We start from the raw sequence: 15965 nt of genomic DNA, 5'->3' as shown, positions 1-15965 counted from the left end.
CCAGCTCGGTGCGTGGTCACCTCAGTGCTGGCAAGCCTGGCACGGGCAGCGAGGAGAAGGAGGAGGATGAAGAGGAGGAAGGCTGCTGTTGGCTGTCGAAAGCAGGACGTGCCTCTCCCACGCTGGAGCTACTTTTTGCAACTCCGGAGGAGCAGGAAACACCGGCCCAGGTTGGCAGGGACTTTCAGAGCTGCCTCAGGGGTTCAGGAGGGATCTGGGCATCTGGGACATGGCAGCAGCCCCGCAGAGCTGAGGCACTGGGACACCCCAGGGTGCTGTGTGACAGAGGGACCCGCCGGGGTGTCACAGGGCTGCCCTGCTCCCCTGGCAGCACCGCGCTGGTGCTGTGGCACAGGGGCGATGCCCGAGCGGGTGCCAGGGCTGTGCACCCCGGTGCCACGGCCCAGAGTGCGGGGCCGCGCTCGGACACGACGGGGCGGGAGAGGCCCGCGGCCACACGGCGCCGTGTGAGGGGCCAGGCCCGCTCCCAGCCCCCTCTCTGCTCCCAGACTCCTGCCCTGTTCCCAGCCGCCTGTCCATTTTCCAGCCCCGCGCTCCGTTCCAAGCCCCGTTCCAAGCCCCGTTCCCAGCCCGGTCCCGAGGTGTCCCCGTCCCTGCGGGCCGCCCCGCAGAGCCCGCCCCACCGGGCAGGCGGGCCCCGCCCCACAGAGACCCCGCCCCGCAGAGCCCCTCCCTCTCCTCAGACTGAGGGGAGCGCTCAGCCCCTGATCCCGGTCCCGATCCCCATCCCCATCCCCATCCCGGCCCGGGAGCGCCCGCGGCTGGCGGCAGCCCAAGGCCTCGGCCATGTTCCGCGCCCCGCGGCAAATGGCGGCCGCCGCCCCCTCAGGCGCCAGCACCGCCGCCCCCTGCCTTCGGCCAGGCTCGGACCACCACGGACAGGCACAGCGATGTCACATCTTTAATTTAAAAATAAATAAATGTATATACACACACAAACCCATGTTCAAGCGCTCGGTGCACCCAGGAACACCCTTTCCTCCCGTCAGAGCCCCACAAAGAAGAACCGCAAGTACCCCTTGGAGAAGGACGGCGATGCATTCCCGCACCACGGGCTCCAGAGAGGATCCTCCTTTTCCCCGTGGAGCACCGTACAAACGCAACTCGTCCTGTTTGTCACCGCAGAGGTCCCAAGCCTCATGTCCTCCCTCACAGCTCACACCGGGACCAGCACCCTGACCCTCCCTGGTTAGAACAAAGAACACTTATTGCTTTTGGGCATGTTTTTACCTCCCTCCTGCGTTTCCTAGCTGATTGTGCTTCCCACAGGAGGTCTCCCACCTCCATCAAGTACTCAAGATCTTTGGATGAAAGGTACAATCTGGTTTCAGTGCAAAATGCTATGGAGGAGTTCAAGCTCTGTGCAGGACATTGTGAGTCCAGGAAGTCACTGGATTTGGTCTCCCTACCTGTATCCCTCTACAGTCACACAGGAATGACAGGGAAGATACCAACCCTGGAACCAAGTCCAAACACTTAAATAGATTTCTAATATATTCTACAAGCTATTTTATATATAAAAAGCAACATTATTTTCACTTTTTTTACACACTCGTGCTCAAAACTGGGAAATACCAGAATTAAGGCTGCCTGCTCTGCAAGCCAACTCAGAATGATCACCCATTCTTGCCCTTAAACTCTGGCACTAAGTATGTTCCACACCAAGCCCCTCAAAATGCCCTTTTCACCAGTGCTCCTCCTGCTCCAAGTGCCCAATAAATTCTACTCAGCATCCCCCCATGTTCCTACAAGATTTCCTACAATTGGGGCACAAATGTCAGCATAAAAATGCAACTTAGAGAGTCACTATGTTGTTTTTTTCCTTTTATGACACACCACCACAGCACTGCTGCTGTACCTGGAATGTTCTCCTCCCTGCGATGGGAGCTGGGATGTTTAGGGCTTGTGTGCAGGAACACCAGGCCTCAAACCTCACATCCCAGGGCAGACCCCAGAAAAGCTTCTTTTCCTGTAGCTCCCAGCTTCCTTTCCTGCCAAACCTCCCAGGGCTGTGTGGATGGGACAGGGACATGGAGGGGACACACTGTGGTACCAGCATTCCCAGTTCCATCCAGCAGGACTCATACACCACTGCATCAGTGCCCAGCACAGGGACAGTCTGAGCTTTACAGGCAGGTTTAATCCTGGCATTTCCCCCGCTTTTGAGCATTTGCTCCCTAGGTTTCAGCCAAGGCCACCTGTGCATCCTGTGTGACTCCAGTTTCAGGAATGTGGCAACAGCAGAGCCTTGCTCATGTCTCACTGACTCACACTGCCAAGGTCAGAGGGGAGCAGTGCTGGTCTGTGAGCCCCCCACCCCGGGCAGGTATTCCCTGGAAGAGCAGGTCATTCCATGCAGGGCACACACCAGACTGCCTCAGGGGGTTAATAGTGCTTAACTGGAGTAACACTGGTCTAACACTGGTCTGCTCCTCATGAGGACGACCCAGCCTCAGCCTGCCCTTCAAGGCCTGGCTGTGTAAAGGAAGATCAAGAAAAAACAGGACATTGCCACATGGATTTTTTCTTTGCATTATCATGTCTACAGTGAAACATTCGTAGCTGCTCAACAGAGTAAAAATATGCTACATGAGAACTGTACCGGAAAAAGCAGGACCCTGGGAGAGCTGGGGAAGTGTGCAGATAAAAACCAGAATGGAGTAGCCAGCTTCAAAATATGCCACTGGAAACAGACAAGGGAATGAACACAGTTCTCCTTTCCCAACGGTCTGCCAGACACTGGAACTGGTGCAATTCCCAGAATCCCATCATCTGGTCGATGTTGGTGCCAGGATGGGCACAGCCCTCCCTTGGAGCAGCACGGGATATGATCCCTGGGGCAGTGGGAGAGCTGGGAATGTGCTCAGGGGCTCACCTGAGGCAGGGACCTGTCCCTCCTGCACTGCAACAACCCCCCAGCTCTGTGGCACAGCCCCGAGGGACAGCGGGAGTGACCCCCAGCCCCGAGCGCGGCGCTGCCAGGGATCCAGGGAGCTGCAGGTCCAGAGGAAACACGGGAAGCTGAGAGGTGCCTGCTCTCCTGGGAAGCACACACAGCCTGGGTGGCGGACAAACCGCCCACGCAGACGGGTTCCGAACTCAGAGCGCGTCCTGGGGAATTCATTTACAAAGTGCCACTGGTCCTTGGAACCAAATCGAATGTACAGGATATACTACAGCAAACAGCTCGGGATGGCCTCTCTCTGCACTACCTGCAGAAGGACTCCAATGTCCAGACTCTTTACAACAGACTCCTTCCCTTTTCATATGAAGGAAAATAAAAACATAAGTTAAAACAGCAATAAGTAAAACTACGGAACGTGCCCGTCCTGGTCAGCCCCCTTTGTGCATCCCGATCAGACTGGAGAGCTTCTCACAGTGCTCAAGTTTCAGGGACTCTGCTTTCTGTTTTAACCGCTCATCTCTGTAGAGCTTGGCCAAATTTGACAAATCAGACTCTGAAAGATGAAGAAAAAAAGATGTATCAGGATGAAGTCGTGAGCCTCCTTTAAAGAACTGTTTCTCAGTGCTTTGTTATCCTTGCAGCACTTTTAATTTTGGTGGGTACTGAAGCCAGGGAGGTGAACAACTACCCAAGGGACTCGTCTGGAAGGCCTCCCTGCCCTTTCATTAACAATCTCAAAGGTACTTTGCATTTTGTTCCTCTTCTTCTCAAAAGCCACATAAAACTGAAATAATCCCATTGTTTAAATTATTTCCCCCCAGTAATTCAGAGAAGTTTCTTTTGCTGATTAGCTGAGGAAGTCTTAATATAGGTTTCTCCCTGAAGAATAATTTGGCTGCAGGATTAGATGCACCGAGGAGAACAGCAGTAATTTACTTCTGAAAAGGTCAACATCTCCGTAAGCACAGGCTACCTGATGACACTCAATTTTTCAAAGAGCTTTTATACACCTTACAAGCCCCTCATTTTACAAAATTATTCAGAGTGGAAAGAACTTCAATAGATCCTTTCATGCCTTACGTCCTCTGTCCCTGTCCCACTGAAATTTAAAGCTATTTAACCCTCCTCCCACTCACCAAAAAGCTTCACAAACTGACAGGCAGGAACAGTTCATTTTAGAGCAGGAATCCATTTACAGGTTTATAACCAAAATGCCACTCAAGCAGTGCTGGGCACAGCTTTGTCAAGCCTCCAGCAAAAAACAGGCTCAGGTAATTGTCCCTGAGCCCAGAGTCCCTGGAGTTGTGCAGTGGAGAATCTCAGTTTACACTTATCCAATTGGGGAAAATTATTCCCTGCACTTTCAACAGCATTCATTCCATCACATTTGCTCCTTGTGGGTTTCAGTCTTTCACAGACTAGTTCCTTTGAAGCCTTTTCTTCAAGGAGGTTCTAAAATATCAATTCCAACTATATTTACATTGGATATACAGAAGAAATTCTTCCCTGTGGGGTGGGCAGGCCCTGGCACAGGGTGCCCAGAGCAGCTGTGGCTGCCCCTGGATCCCTGCAAGTGTCCAAGGCCAGGCTGGACAGGGCTTGGAGCAACCTGGGATAGTGGAAGGTGGGGGGTGGGATGGGATGAGCCTTAAGGTCCCTTCCAACCCAAACCATTCCATGGTTCTATGCTACTTATCCTGATTCGGTTTTCAGCTGCCTCTTTGTGACCCTGAGCTCTTTGCAGCCTCACTTTACAACTGTGGCATCCCAGCTGAAACACCTCCTGTAAAAACCTGGGATGTGCTTTTTGAACTTAACTGTGCCAAAGATTTCAGAAGATCCAAACCCACAGCACAGCCAACTTGCACAGACCGCTTTGCTGAGGAGTCTGGTGCAGCACTGTAAAACTGACTGGCTGAACAAAGTACCAACCAATCCATTATTTTAAGGTTTTCCTTAAGGTTGTTGGACACCAGGTAACACTTTTCAAGTCATAAAATCAAGGACTTTAAAAACCAAACTGTTCCTGAACTACTCATCTCTGTCCATTTTGCTGGTGCTCAAGGGAGATGTGCCCTCAGTAAACACAACAAATGTACTATAAATAGACATTCAACTGTCAAAAAGCTCCTCACACCAAGTCCAACACTTCAGCAAGGATTAAGGGACCAACATTGTGCAGCAACAGCTGACTAAGAACGGCCTCAGCATCTGCAGAACTTTTCCCCAGCACTCTGTCCTGTATTCAGAGTTTATTTTTACAAACGTGACTGTCCTAAGGTCAGCCCAGTCTCAGCTATGGCCTGGATGGGAGGCACTCAGAAAATGGTTACTTTTACTGACAGCGCTGTCCTCAGGCTATGCTAACTGTGGCTGCTGTAAATGTATTTGCAGCTGGTGACTAACACAATCCCTAAGTGTACAAAGCTCTGGAGGAGCACTGTTTGGCAGGCACTTGGCATTCCGGGCTGGATCATCTCCCCTCTCTGACTCCTGGGCTCTCTAAGACTCACAAACCCTGTCCCCCTCTTTGGAGCTGGGCTCTCCTCAGCTCCAGGTCTCTGTGAAAGAGACAATGTGGTGACTTTCAGTTGCATGAGGTCAATTAAAGAGATTTTTCTGTAAGAAAGAAAGCCTCTCCCTGTAGCAAGCCTACATTTATGAGTAGTAACAGCCACGTTATCCCTGGAGGCTGCTCTTGCCAGCTACAGATACTCAAAGTTCCCAAGTCAAGCACACCAAAAACTTCAGGATTTTTATGGTCTTATATTATGGGTTCTTTTCCTTTTTAAATTCAGAGCCTACACCTTTTTATTTCTCTTGAAAAGCAGGATTGGTAACTTTTATGTAAAATAAGCCAAAACAAGCCTTCCCATCAAAAACCTGTAAAGAGTCTGGAATCAGCAACACTATTCCTGTAGGATTAAATGAGTCTTGTTTAGACAAACTGTGTTTCTACAATGATGCAATTGGTCAAGAAACTGAAAACAAGTGCAAAGGCACTTTTTAGCAGCGTGCTGAGGACTGTTCTGCACAGAGCAATTTAAAACCCCCACCAGTGTGTGAAAGCAGCTTGTCTGCTGCTACTGAACATTCACAGCTTCATGTTCCAGCTTCCTTTACACACAGCACTGCTTGCTGTTGACTCATTTGAAGGTGATGAGTTCTTTAGGTCAATAAAATCAGTGAATAAAATCAGTCACAACATCCCAGCCTAAGCTACTCCTCGTAATTTGATTTGTTATTTTTTACCATTCTGCAAGCAGCAGGAATTTGCTGTCTCTTCAATGAACCAGATTAGTAGCAATTAAGAAGTAATAAAATATGGGCTTAACATGCCTTTATTTGTGCCACTGATCTACTCAGGGCTGAGTGAGAATAACGATTTTGAATGCTCACATCTGTGTTCTCCCTTTCTGCATTCAATTCTTGTGTCTGAAAGACGTGAAAATGGTGAAAAACATGATCTCCAACTCAGCTAAAGATAGAAAATGCAAATAACACCCAAAGCACGGAAACATGCTCTGAAAACTGATACCAGGAACACGGCCCACTGCAAGAGGGCCAAGAGCACCTGGACAAGCTCTGGACTCTCCTGGAGAAATTTTAAGGAAAAAGTTACAGAAACCTCTTGTGGAGCCAGTCAAAGCAAAACTGATTCTGCTCCAGCAAATGAAACATGGAATAGGTGATGTCTCAAGATCTTTTTCAGCCTAGCAATCTGTCAGGGCTGGATAAATGTGGTGGGTTGTATGTTTAAAACATCACTAAGAGTTATTCAAGCATAAAACCTGAGCGGAAAAAAGTGTCTCAAATGGTGAAGTCTACTTTCCACTCGTCTCTCAGAATCACTTAAAATGTATTTTGACAGATCTCAAGAACAGAAAATTCAGTGTTAAGAGCAGATGTGAGACACCTTAAACCAGTGCAAGGCTGAGATGTTACAAGGATTGGAAACTGAGGCTAAAAACAGCAGAGCTTTGTGAAGCACATCCACCCCCCAGCTCTGAAACACACGTGGGACAGAAATAACTTACTCTGCTGTTTCTCCTTCCAGCAGCTGGTCTGAATATAGTCTATGTAATCTTTCTCAACTGTTTTCTCAAGCTCTTGAAGTTCTGCTCCTTGATAATTCTTTTCAAAGTTTTTATCAACATAGTAAGGCACCTGCAAGTTCTCTGTTTCTCTGCTGACAACGTGGCCTATGGACCTGTGGGAACAGCAGGGAGAATTCAGATGTTTCAGCAGTTCAGACCTCAAGAAATCAAGAGCTGTTTCTCCATATTAGCATTTCCAGAGGATGATATTTACAGCAATGTTTGTACAGTCCATTTCTGCAGGATTATGGCTCCCTCAACCATCCAGTCAGGAAATTACAAGTCTCAGGGACAGCAAGCTGTGCAGTACAAAGAGAATCCATCCTCCTGCTAAAACCACAGGAGAAAATCCCAGATGGAGAGGTATCAACACAGTTCCTTCCAAATACTGTGTTCATTCCCAACAGTTCAGTCAAGACCCTTCTAAAATATAAGAGCAAATTTTATCTATGAACTCTGCAAACACTTTATTCTGTTTGCTGGTGATTTCTGGCAAGCTCGGTGCAGAAACCCACAGGGATTGATAACAAAGGTAGAGATTATAAAAACTTCGGGCACAATGCAATTGGATCCGGATTTTCCCATTGTTTTGGATCCTTTAGTAGCAATAAAACTTAGCAGGGGAGATTCTAGTTACACTTTTCTTCAGGGTTTTATAATCATCAGTAAGCACAGTGAGGCATGGAACAGCCTGGAAAATACCTTGTAGGAAGATTCAGCCCCTCTGACACAGTCACTGGATTAAACCACACTCCTGGAGTGAATTTCCTTATTTGAGCAAAGATACCCAGGCCTTTGCTCAAATCACTGCCCACAGAGAGAGGCAGGCAGCCAAAACACAAAGGTTACACTCTACTCAAAGGAATCCCGTTTGCCCCTTTTTCCTGGACTCCTCTTTTCCTTCTCTTTCCCTGTGTCTCAGAGGTGTCCCCAATTTCTTTTAGTTTTTAGGCTGTTCAGTTGTTTTAAGCCTAACTCTGAACCAGGCTCAGGCCTGACTATCTCACATCACCAGGAGAAGGGGAGGTAGAGAAGAAAAGCAGCTCAGCTGCTGTGGGGGTAGCGTGGGAGGTTTCACATGGGACTGGCAGATAGCAAAAACACTCCCTGGAAAAAAAAAACCACCCTAAAAACATCCACCCTCCTGTTCTTTTCTGAGGGCCTCATTCTGACATCGTGTGGTAAAATGGTGAGGGGTGTTGGGCTGCTCTGACAGAGGAGGGGAGGGGAAGGCTGGACCTGAGCAGTTTTACTCCTACAAGGGAGCAAGGGGAGTGTTTGGAGCACTCTGCTGGTTGTCCCAGACCTGCCAATTCCACTCCTCTCTCAGTGAGGGCCAGCCCAGGTCCAGATGTGACCTCCAGCACCAGATGTGACAGGAGCATGTGGGTTTTCCCCTGCCCCACAAGCTGCCAGTGCAGCAGCTCTGGTGGGGTCCTTCTGCTCCCAGAGCCCACCAGCCTCCAGGGCCCTGCTTTGCTACAGAGGTTAAACCAGGGCATTTCAAGGCTTTAACAATTTGTGGAGCTTCCAGTAGAATTCATGCTCCAGAGAAGGTTTGGGTTTAAAGGTTTGGATTTATACTGCAAACCACAGGCTTCTTTTTTTTGTTGCTTTCCAGAGGAACCTCAGGGGTGGTCCACAGATTCTGGGGGCTGGGCAGATCAGAGATTGATCTACACCCATGTTCCCCATCCTGTATCACTGTGCAAAGCCATTTCACACCAGCTGAGGAAGGTTTCTGACCCTCTTTGTGCACTAAAGCTCCCCACAGGCAACCCCACAGTGCTCAGGAGAACTCACCAGTGCAGGCTGTTGGTATTTCCTTATTTACAAACTGATAACATTTTCTACAAAGAGCAAAACATTAACATGCATTTTGCTATCAAACCCAACTTCCATCTGCCTTCATACTGCAAACAGCAAGAGCAGAAAAATGTGGTTTTAAAGGACTTACGATTTGTAGAATAAGCTGTAGGGTGGGTTGGTGGCCATCAGCTGGGTTATAACTGACACAATTATGATGATGAAAACTGGCATCAACTGGATAAATGCAGAGTATGAATTCTGAAAAGTACAAGGATTAGCAGTCAAGAAAATACAGAGATGGAAAAAGGCATCTGTTCACAGAAGCCAGGCTATCAATCACAGATCAACAATTTGTTACATGGAAACTTAGAAGAAAAAAGAGAAAGGACTTTGGGATTTTGAGAGGGATGACACTGTAATTTCTAAATAATCTTTATTAATAATATCAGAACACTCTTGAACACCATTTCCTTTCCACTATCTTTTCCTCTGCCCCTTCCCTCACAGTGCCTACAGCACTGTTGTACCTGCAAGTGTCGAATCCAGCCTGCAATTCCCGTGTGCCTACGGCGTTCCTGCACCCTCTGAATCTGCTCTCCATTGTAGATCTCAGCCTCTGCTTCAGCACTGCATTTAATGGTTGAGCAGTAAAGGGTTAACAGCTCACATGCAGTGTAACTTCAGACAGGATGCAAGCACTGGGGCTTTTGTTTGGATTAATTTAGCAGAACAAAAGACTGGAAGCATTATCAAAGAGAAAACACTGATCTTTCCTTCTGCTCTTCCATTTCGTTCTAAACCGACTTTTAAAATGCCTTCTCTCATGCAGAGGGAAATATCACATGCAGCTATTTAGACACTGCCCTCTACCCTGGGATAGCAACAAGGATTCCTGATGCAGTAGTAGGTGGGATTCACAGAATCAAAGAATTACTGAGGTTGGAAAAGCCCTCCCAGCCCATCGAGTCCCAGCTGTGCCCGATGCCCACCTTGTCCCCAGCCCAGAGCACTGAGTGCCACCTCCAGCCCTTCCTTGGACACCTCCGGGGATGGGCACTCCAAACCTCCCTGGGCAGCCCCTGCCAAGGCCTGAGCACCCTTTCCATGGGGAAATTCCTGCTGCTGTCCACCCTGAGCCTGCCCTGGCCCAGCCTGAGGCCGTTCCCTCTCCTCCTGTCCCTGTTCCCTGCCAGCAGAGCCCGACCCCCCCGGCTGCCCCCTCCTGTCAGGGACTTGTGCAGAGCCACAAGGTCCCCCCGGAGCCTCCTTTGCTCCAGCCTGAGCCCCTTTCCCAGCTCCCTCAGCCGCTCCTGGGGCTCCAGCCCCTTCCCAGCTCCATTCCCTGCCCTGGACACGCTCCAGCCCCTCAGGGTCTTTTCTGCAGTGAGGGGCTGGATTCACTTCCCCCAGCTGAGCTGTCTGTCAGCTGTACCAGATTTTTTTTCTGAGCCTGAGACTCACAAGGAAAAACTCATCTTCCCTGGAGAATGATCCCTGGAGGTTAACAGACTGTCTCCAGAGGAAGATTTTGCCAAAGCAGGTGGCAGGTGTGTATGTGCACTGACAACAAAGGACACCTTGTGTCTCATCTGGAGGTCTCAGTTGGCAGAAATGTATCCCACACCCATCCTGTCCCCAGCTGGAAGAAGCCTGTGCAGCCCCTGGGTGCTAAAATACACCTTGAGCACAAGCCAGTACTTCCATATCCGTTACCAGTCCTCATTTGGACTAATTGTTGTTGGATTACCAAGCATTGGAGCTTGCAAAAACCAAGCAGCAGCAAAACCCTCCGTGACAGAAACTGGAGGGCCTGTAATCCTATAAACACAATGCATCTCTACAGCAGTGATTAATAACAGCCAATCTCATGACAAAGGAAATATCCACTGCGGCTGCAGCCTTTGAGGATAAACACTGAGCACTCAAGCATGGGAAGGTTTGTCCTGGCTTTGGAAGAGGATCCCTCACCCTGCTGAGATATTTAAATATTTAAGCTGTGGAGATCCTTCCTGCTGGCTACCTGTGGCCTGTGCTCTTCCTCCTCTGGCTCCTGTGTCCACGCCCTCTCAGCCCGGTGCCTCCGTGGGTAATAGTGAGCATCTCTGGTTACATTGGAGAACATGTGGATATTCCCTGGAAAAGAAACCAGGACAGACCTGTGTTTCACCCAGCTGCTGGAACTCACCAGGATTCCTCAGTTTCTATTTAATTATCCAGGTTTATTCTCCACAGCCTGAATTACAGCTGGGAGGTCTGAGACTAGAAAGCACAAACCACATCAGAATTAAACACCACCACAATGTTATTCGAAAAAGCCTATCAGAGAAATTGTACTGTGCTCCAATCCATCTTAATTTAAATCAAGCTGCAGAAACATGTTCTGATTTTTATGATTGTATCTCATATTTTAATGCTGTTCTTGTCACACTCACTTGCAAGGCTGTGGCAGGAAAATGAATTTGCTTCACCAGGCTTGGGCTATGAATTATGGTCTCCCATAATTACTGAATGTGGTCTTCTACCCTCATTTCTAATTCCTCTGCCTTCAAGCCATTAATAATTTCACTTAATTATTTTATAATAAGGAAAGAGATTTTTAAAAGAGTAAAAAAGGAGAACAATTCAGGATTTTCTTTCTTGCACATGGAATGCGATTGATTTATTTTTAAAAAATCTACAATGAGGGAAGAATTGCATTTGCTGCTTCAATTTGAAGCTCAGGATCTGATTTTATCACCATATGAATATCTTAATAATAGCTGTGCTCTCCTCTTTCGAAATTCAGAATGTCTTTTGTGTTAGAGAATTGAAATCTGTGGCTTATCATCACAACAGAAATGCAAAACTATTTTTAAGCCCTGGGAAAGATGTCACATTATTTTATACTCTTATCCTGTCCTTTTTTGAGTTTCCCAAAGAATTCTGCAAGAAACCTGGGCAAAGGTGACCTCTGCTATTGTGTCAAAACCCCTGTTCCACTGCTTGTTCGAAGATTTTCCAAGCTCTAGGCATGTGTGCAGTCAGAGCTCCAACAGCGAGCCAAGCCAAGCCAGGCTGGCTCCAAGGAGGAAAGTTTCTTTTGGGAAAAAAGAAAATTAATTTCTATCCCTCAATATTGCTCAGACAGGATTTTATCAAGCTGTGAAGAGAAGCAGCCAGCGTGGGAAAAGAAGAATGGCTTTTATAGGGGTGCCTAAAAAAAAAAGGTTTTCCCAAATTTTAAGTTTCTCCAAGAATTTCTGCCAGCAGTTTCTTTTGTTCCATGGGCATTTATTTTTTATGAGAACTTGTAGCCTCTCCTCCTTACAACTGCAACACTCTGCCATGTGGAGTTTCCTTTGAGTTTAATCACATTTAACATTTTAAATTTAACTATTTTTCCATTGAATATCCATAGAGGAAAACTGCTCCATAAAAACAAAGCCATAAACCTGCCCTCAAAAGCCCAGTGAGGAAACTCTTGTTTACTACCAACACCCACTGCTACAAAATTGCATTTTTATTTTCTTACTCTTTGCTGCTTTCCCAAAAATTCCCGTTTTCTCCCTGTTAAACCTGCCATGCCCAGTACCCAAACTCCTCCCAGAGTTCCTCAATCTCCTGTCCTCAACTCCAAGCACCCTGCTCCCCACAGGCCCATTCCATGAGGGTAATGTCCCACAAAAGGCACATCCAGGTGCAATTCCTTGCACAGTCAGAAATGGAAAACGTGCAGACTCCAGCTGGAATTACACCATGCTGGGGTTGGCTCACTTTGCATATCCACTGGTGCAAGCCTGGGAGCAATCTGAGGTCCCCTTAGCTGCAAGATGCACCGCTCACAGCAAGGTTTAGTAATTAACTACTTGTCTCTGTGTCTTCAGGCTGTAGTAACTGGTGTGCACCTCACTTCTCGTGACAGCTTGGAGGTGGAAAGTTCCCAGGAGTGCTAAAGCAATTCTTTCATTGCTGCCAGAAGGCCCTTGAAGTCCTCACACCTTTCAGATTTCCTTTTAATCCACTGATCCTGCAGGATCTATTTCTCCTGCAAATCCAAATGCCAAGGCTGGACTGAGACATGCACGGAGCTACTACAGGTACAGCTCCACTGCTGTGTCACTGGATCCTGCACATCCACTGGATCCTGGATCCTCTCCTGGCAGGCAGCACTTGCTGAGCTCCCAGGCTGTAATTTCATTACAGCACAGGCTGCTGCAAGGCACAGCAGCTCCTGTTTCCCTGAGATTACAGCTCCAGGAGCTGGGCCGTGCTGGCCTGGAATGCTGTCAGGTGCCTCAAGTACAACCCAATCAAGGAATTGTTCATGTTGAAAAAGACCTCTGAGATCACTGAGTTCAACCATCACCAAAGACACCTCTGATTCCTTCTCATTCACACCCTATTTCAGCTCCCATACCACTGCTGGCTTCAGATGATGGAGGGAATAAAAGAAAGGCAGAAATCAAATGTGAAAAGGTTTCTGCTCTTTTCAGACGTATGATCAACTCCCTGAGCAGTCCCAAGGGAAAGTGACCTTCCTCATGATTTACAGAATCACAGAATATGCTGAGTTGGAAGGGACCCCCAAGGATCATCCAGCCCAGCTCCTGGCCCTGCACAGACCCCCCAACAACCCCACCCCGGGCATCCCTGGCAGCGCTGTCCAAACGCTCCTGGAGCTCTGGCAGCCTCGGGGCCGTGCCCATTCCCTGGGGAGCCTGGGCAGTGCCCAGCACCCTCTGGGGAAAGAAACTTCTCCCAGAATCCAGCCTGAGCCTGCCCTGACACAGCTCCAGCTGCTCCCTCGGGGTTAGTCAGTCCACAGCCCTTCAAAATCCCTGCGGACAGGTACTGACCTGTAGGGAAATGCCCACCAAAAAACACATTGAATATTTCTTCTGGTGTGATGTCTGCTTCGAATTCTGTGTAGTAATTGTAGTGCCTGGCCTGGCCAGTGCTGACGTGCTCGTGGTCACTCCCGAGCTCATCGTAGCGGAGTCGTTTCTCAGGGTTGCTCAGAACTGCAAAAGCATTGCCTATTGCTGGAGAGGGAATTAAAACCAGTGTTACATTTCCAGTGTCACATGTCCCACTTTTATAAGTGGAGTAGCAAAAAATCCCCAAACAAGCCTAGGAAATTTGTGCTTGACCAAAGACTAAGTTACTTTTGTAACAGCAAGATGTGTAACAGCTCTGGCACTACCTGTGATGGAAACCACTTCCTGCTGTCACTGATGCCAGGAGAAAGAAAAAAGTGTCCAAGTATATGGAGAGACTTGAAATATTTGTAAAACTGATGTGAGAGTTCACTTCAGCCAAGAAACTGGGTGAGAATGGAGCATTTTATCAGCTCAAACCAAATGCAAGTTTGGTCCGAGTGCACCTCCATATACCACATACAATTAACACAAAGTTAATAACTGCAGGGACAAATTAAAATGCAGAGGGCTATCCCAAGCTTTTCCTGCTGGCAGAGATGCTCCTGAAGCTGTGTGGCACACCTATTTCACACCTCACATCCAACCACTCAGAAGTGTTTGTTTGGCTCATCTTCTTCTTTGGCCTCTGACAGAACAAGTTCATAGAGAAATACAACCCAAACACAAAGAAAGAAAGAACATCCCTTCAGAAGCTCCTTGTTTTAACAGACTGTGAATGATCACTTGTTTTCCTCGTGCTGCGCTGCATGGAAAGGGAAAATATGCTTGAGTTTACGCTGCAACATAACTGAGAACTCTGGACACAGCCTATTGGATTAAATTTCATATTCCCATACATATAAATAAAAATTTATTCATCACAAGGAGCAGTTATTGATGACAAACATCCCACACTCTGGCATGGGCAGTGTCAGTTCCAAGTTCTGAACCTTCTGCAGTATCATGGAATCCCAGAATGGTTTGGATTGGAAGGAACCCTACAGATCATCCCATCCCACCCCTGCCATGGCAGAGACACCTCCCACCATCCCAGGCTGCTCCAAGCCCCAATGTCCAGCCTGGCCTTGGGCACTGCCAGGGATCCAGGGGCAGCCACAGCTGCTCTGGGCACCCTGTGCCAGGGCCTCAGCACCCTCACAGGGGAGAATTTCTTCCTAATACCCCATCAAACCCTGCCCTCTGGCAGCGTAGAAGCCATTCCCCCTTGTCCTGTCCCTCCAGGCCCTTGTCAAGTTCCTCAAAAGCATCTGGGACTGCGACCTGGGATACATTTCCCATCGTTTCTAAGGGAGACGTGTATTTTGCAGACGGAAATGCAAGCCCTGCCGAGCCGCAGCGGGGTTCTGTGAGGACGCTGCTGTGTGTGCAGCCCCTCCCGGCTCCGTGGGCCGGCGGGCGCCTCTGCACCGGCGCTCCGGGTGCGGCCCCTCACGGTGCCCCCGGGCCCGCTCACCTTTGAAGGCCTCGGTGGCTCCGGGTGCGCGGTTCTTGTCGGGGTGGAACTTGAGGGCCAGCCTGCGGTACGCCCGCTTCAGCTCCTCCTCGCCGGCGTCCCGGCTCACCCCCAGGATCTCGTAGTAATCCCGGCACCGCTTGATCCTGAGGGCGCACACGGGGTTATCCCGGGGCTCCCCGGCCCCGCTCCCCGCCTTTCCCCAGGCCCTCCGGCCCCGCTGCCCGCCGCCCCCCGTGCTCCCGCGGGCCCCCCGTCGCCGCTCACCGCCGCACCCCGTCCAGCTGCTCGGCCGTGTAGGTCATGTCGGCCCGCGGCCGCCGCCGCCCCTCGCTCACCGCCCGCCACCCCGCGCCGCCATCTTGTGCGCGGGCGCTGCTGGGAGCGGGCCCGGCGGGGCTGGCGGGGGCGTGACGTCATTGCGAGGGGAGGTGACGTCATGAGCGGTTCTGAGGGCAGCGGGAGGTGGGAGGTCATGGAATCACGGAATGTCGTGGAATTGTGGAATGTCATGGAATTATGGAATGTCCCGGGCAGGAAGGGATCCACCAGGATTCATCCCTCCAGCTCCTGGGCCTGCACAGACACCCCAGCAACCCCACCCTGTGCACCCCTGGCAGCTCTGGCAGCCTCGGGGCCGTGCCCATTCCCTGGGGAGCCTGGGCAGTGCCCGGCACCCTCTGGGGAAGAACCTTTCCCTGCTCTCCAGCCTGAGCCTGCCCTGGCCCAGCTCCAGCCGCTCCCTGGGTGCTGTCCCTGGC

General features: G+C 49.6%; 1 protein-coding gene across 1 annotated transcript; it reads right to left on the bottom strand.

The window, feature by feature from the left end:
- Window positions 1–898: 898 nt before the first annotated feature.
- On the bottom strand, window positions 899–15590 carry DNAJC18 (DnaJ heat shock protein family (Hsp40) member C18). Its single transcript, XM_039559693.1, has 7 exons — window positions 15472–15590; window positions 15205–15350; window positions 13668–13853; window positions 10853–10965; window positions 8981–9090; window positions 6964–7136; window positions 899–3479 (listed from the first exon to the last, which is right to left on the bottom strand). The coding sequence occupies exons 1-7, from the start codon at window positions 15507–15509 to the stop codon at window positions 3355–3357; spliced, it is 891 nt and encodes a 296-aa protein (XP_039415627.1). The 5' UTR covers window positions 15510–15590; the 3' UTR covers window positions 899–3354.
- Between the last annotated feature and the right edge of the window lie 375 nt (window positions 15591–15965).

The sequence above is a fragment of the Corvus cornix genome, chromosome 13 (assembly GCF_000738735.6).
Source record: "Corvus cornix cornix isolate S_Up_H32 chromosome 13, ASM73873v5, whole genome shotgun sequence".
NCBI classification, from domain to species: domain Eukaryota; kingdom Metazoa; phylum Chordata; class Aves; order Passeriformes; family Corvidae; genus Corvus; species Corvus cornix.
This window is presented reverse-complemented; position numbering and strand designations above follow the sequence as displayed.

What these genes read in the sequence shown, in the direction of transcription:
- DNAJC18 (XM_039559693.1), bottom strand. Translation starts at nt 15,509, where the DNA reads ATGACCTACACGGCCGAGCAGCTGGACGGGGTGCGGCG. An exon ending in AGCCACCGAGGCCTTCAAAG is followed by an intron (nt 13,854 to 15,204) that starts GTGAGCGGGCCC and finishes TTCCCTCTCCAG; the next exon opens with CAATAGGCAATGCTTTTGCA. An exon ending in TACAGCTTATTCTACAAATC is followed by an intron (nt 7,137 to 8,980) that starts GTAAGTCCTTTA and finishes CTGTTCCCACAG; the next exon opens with GTCCATAGGCCACGTTGTCA.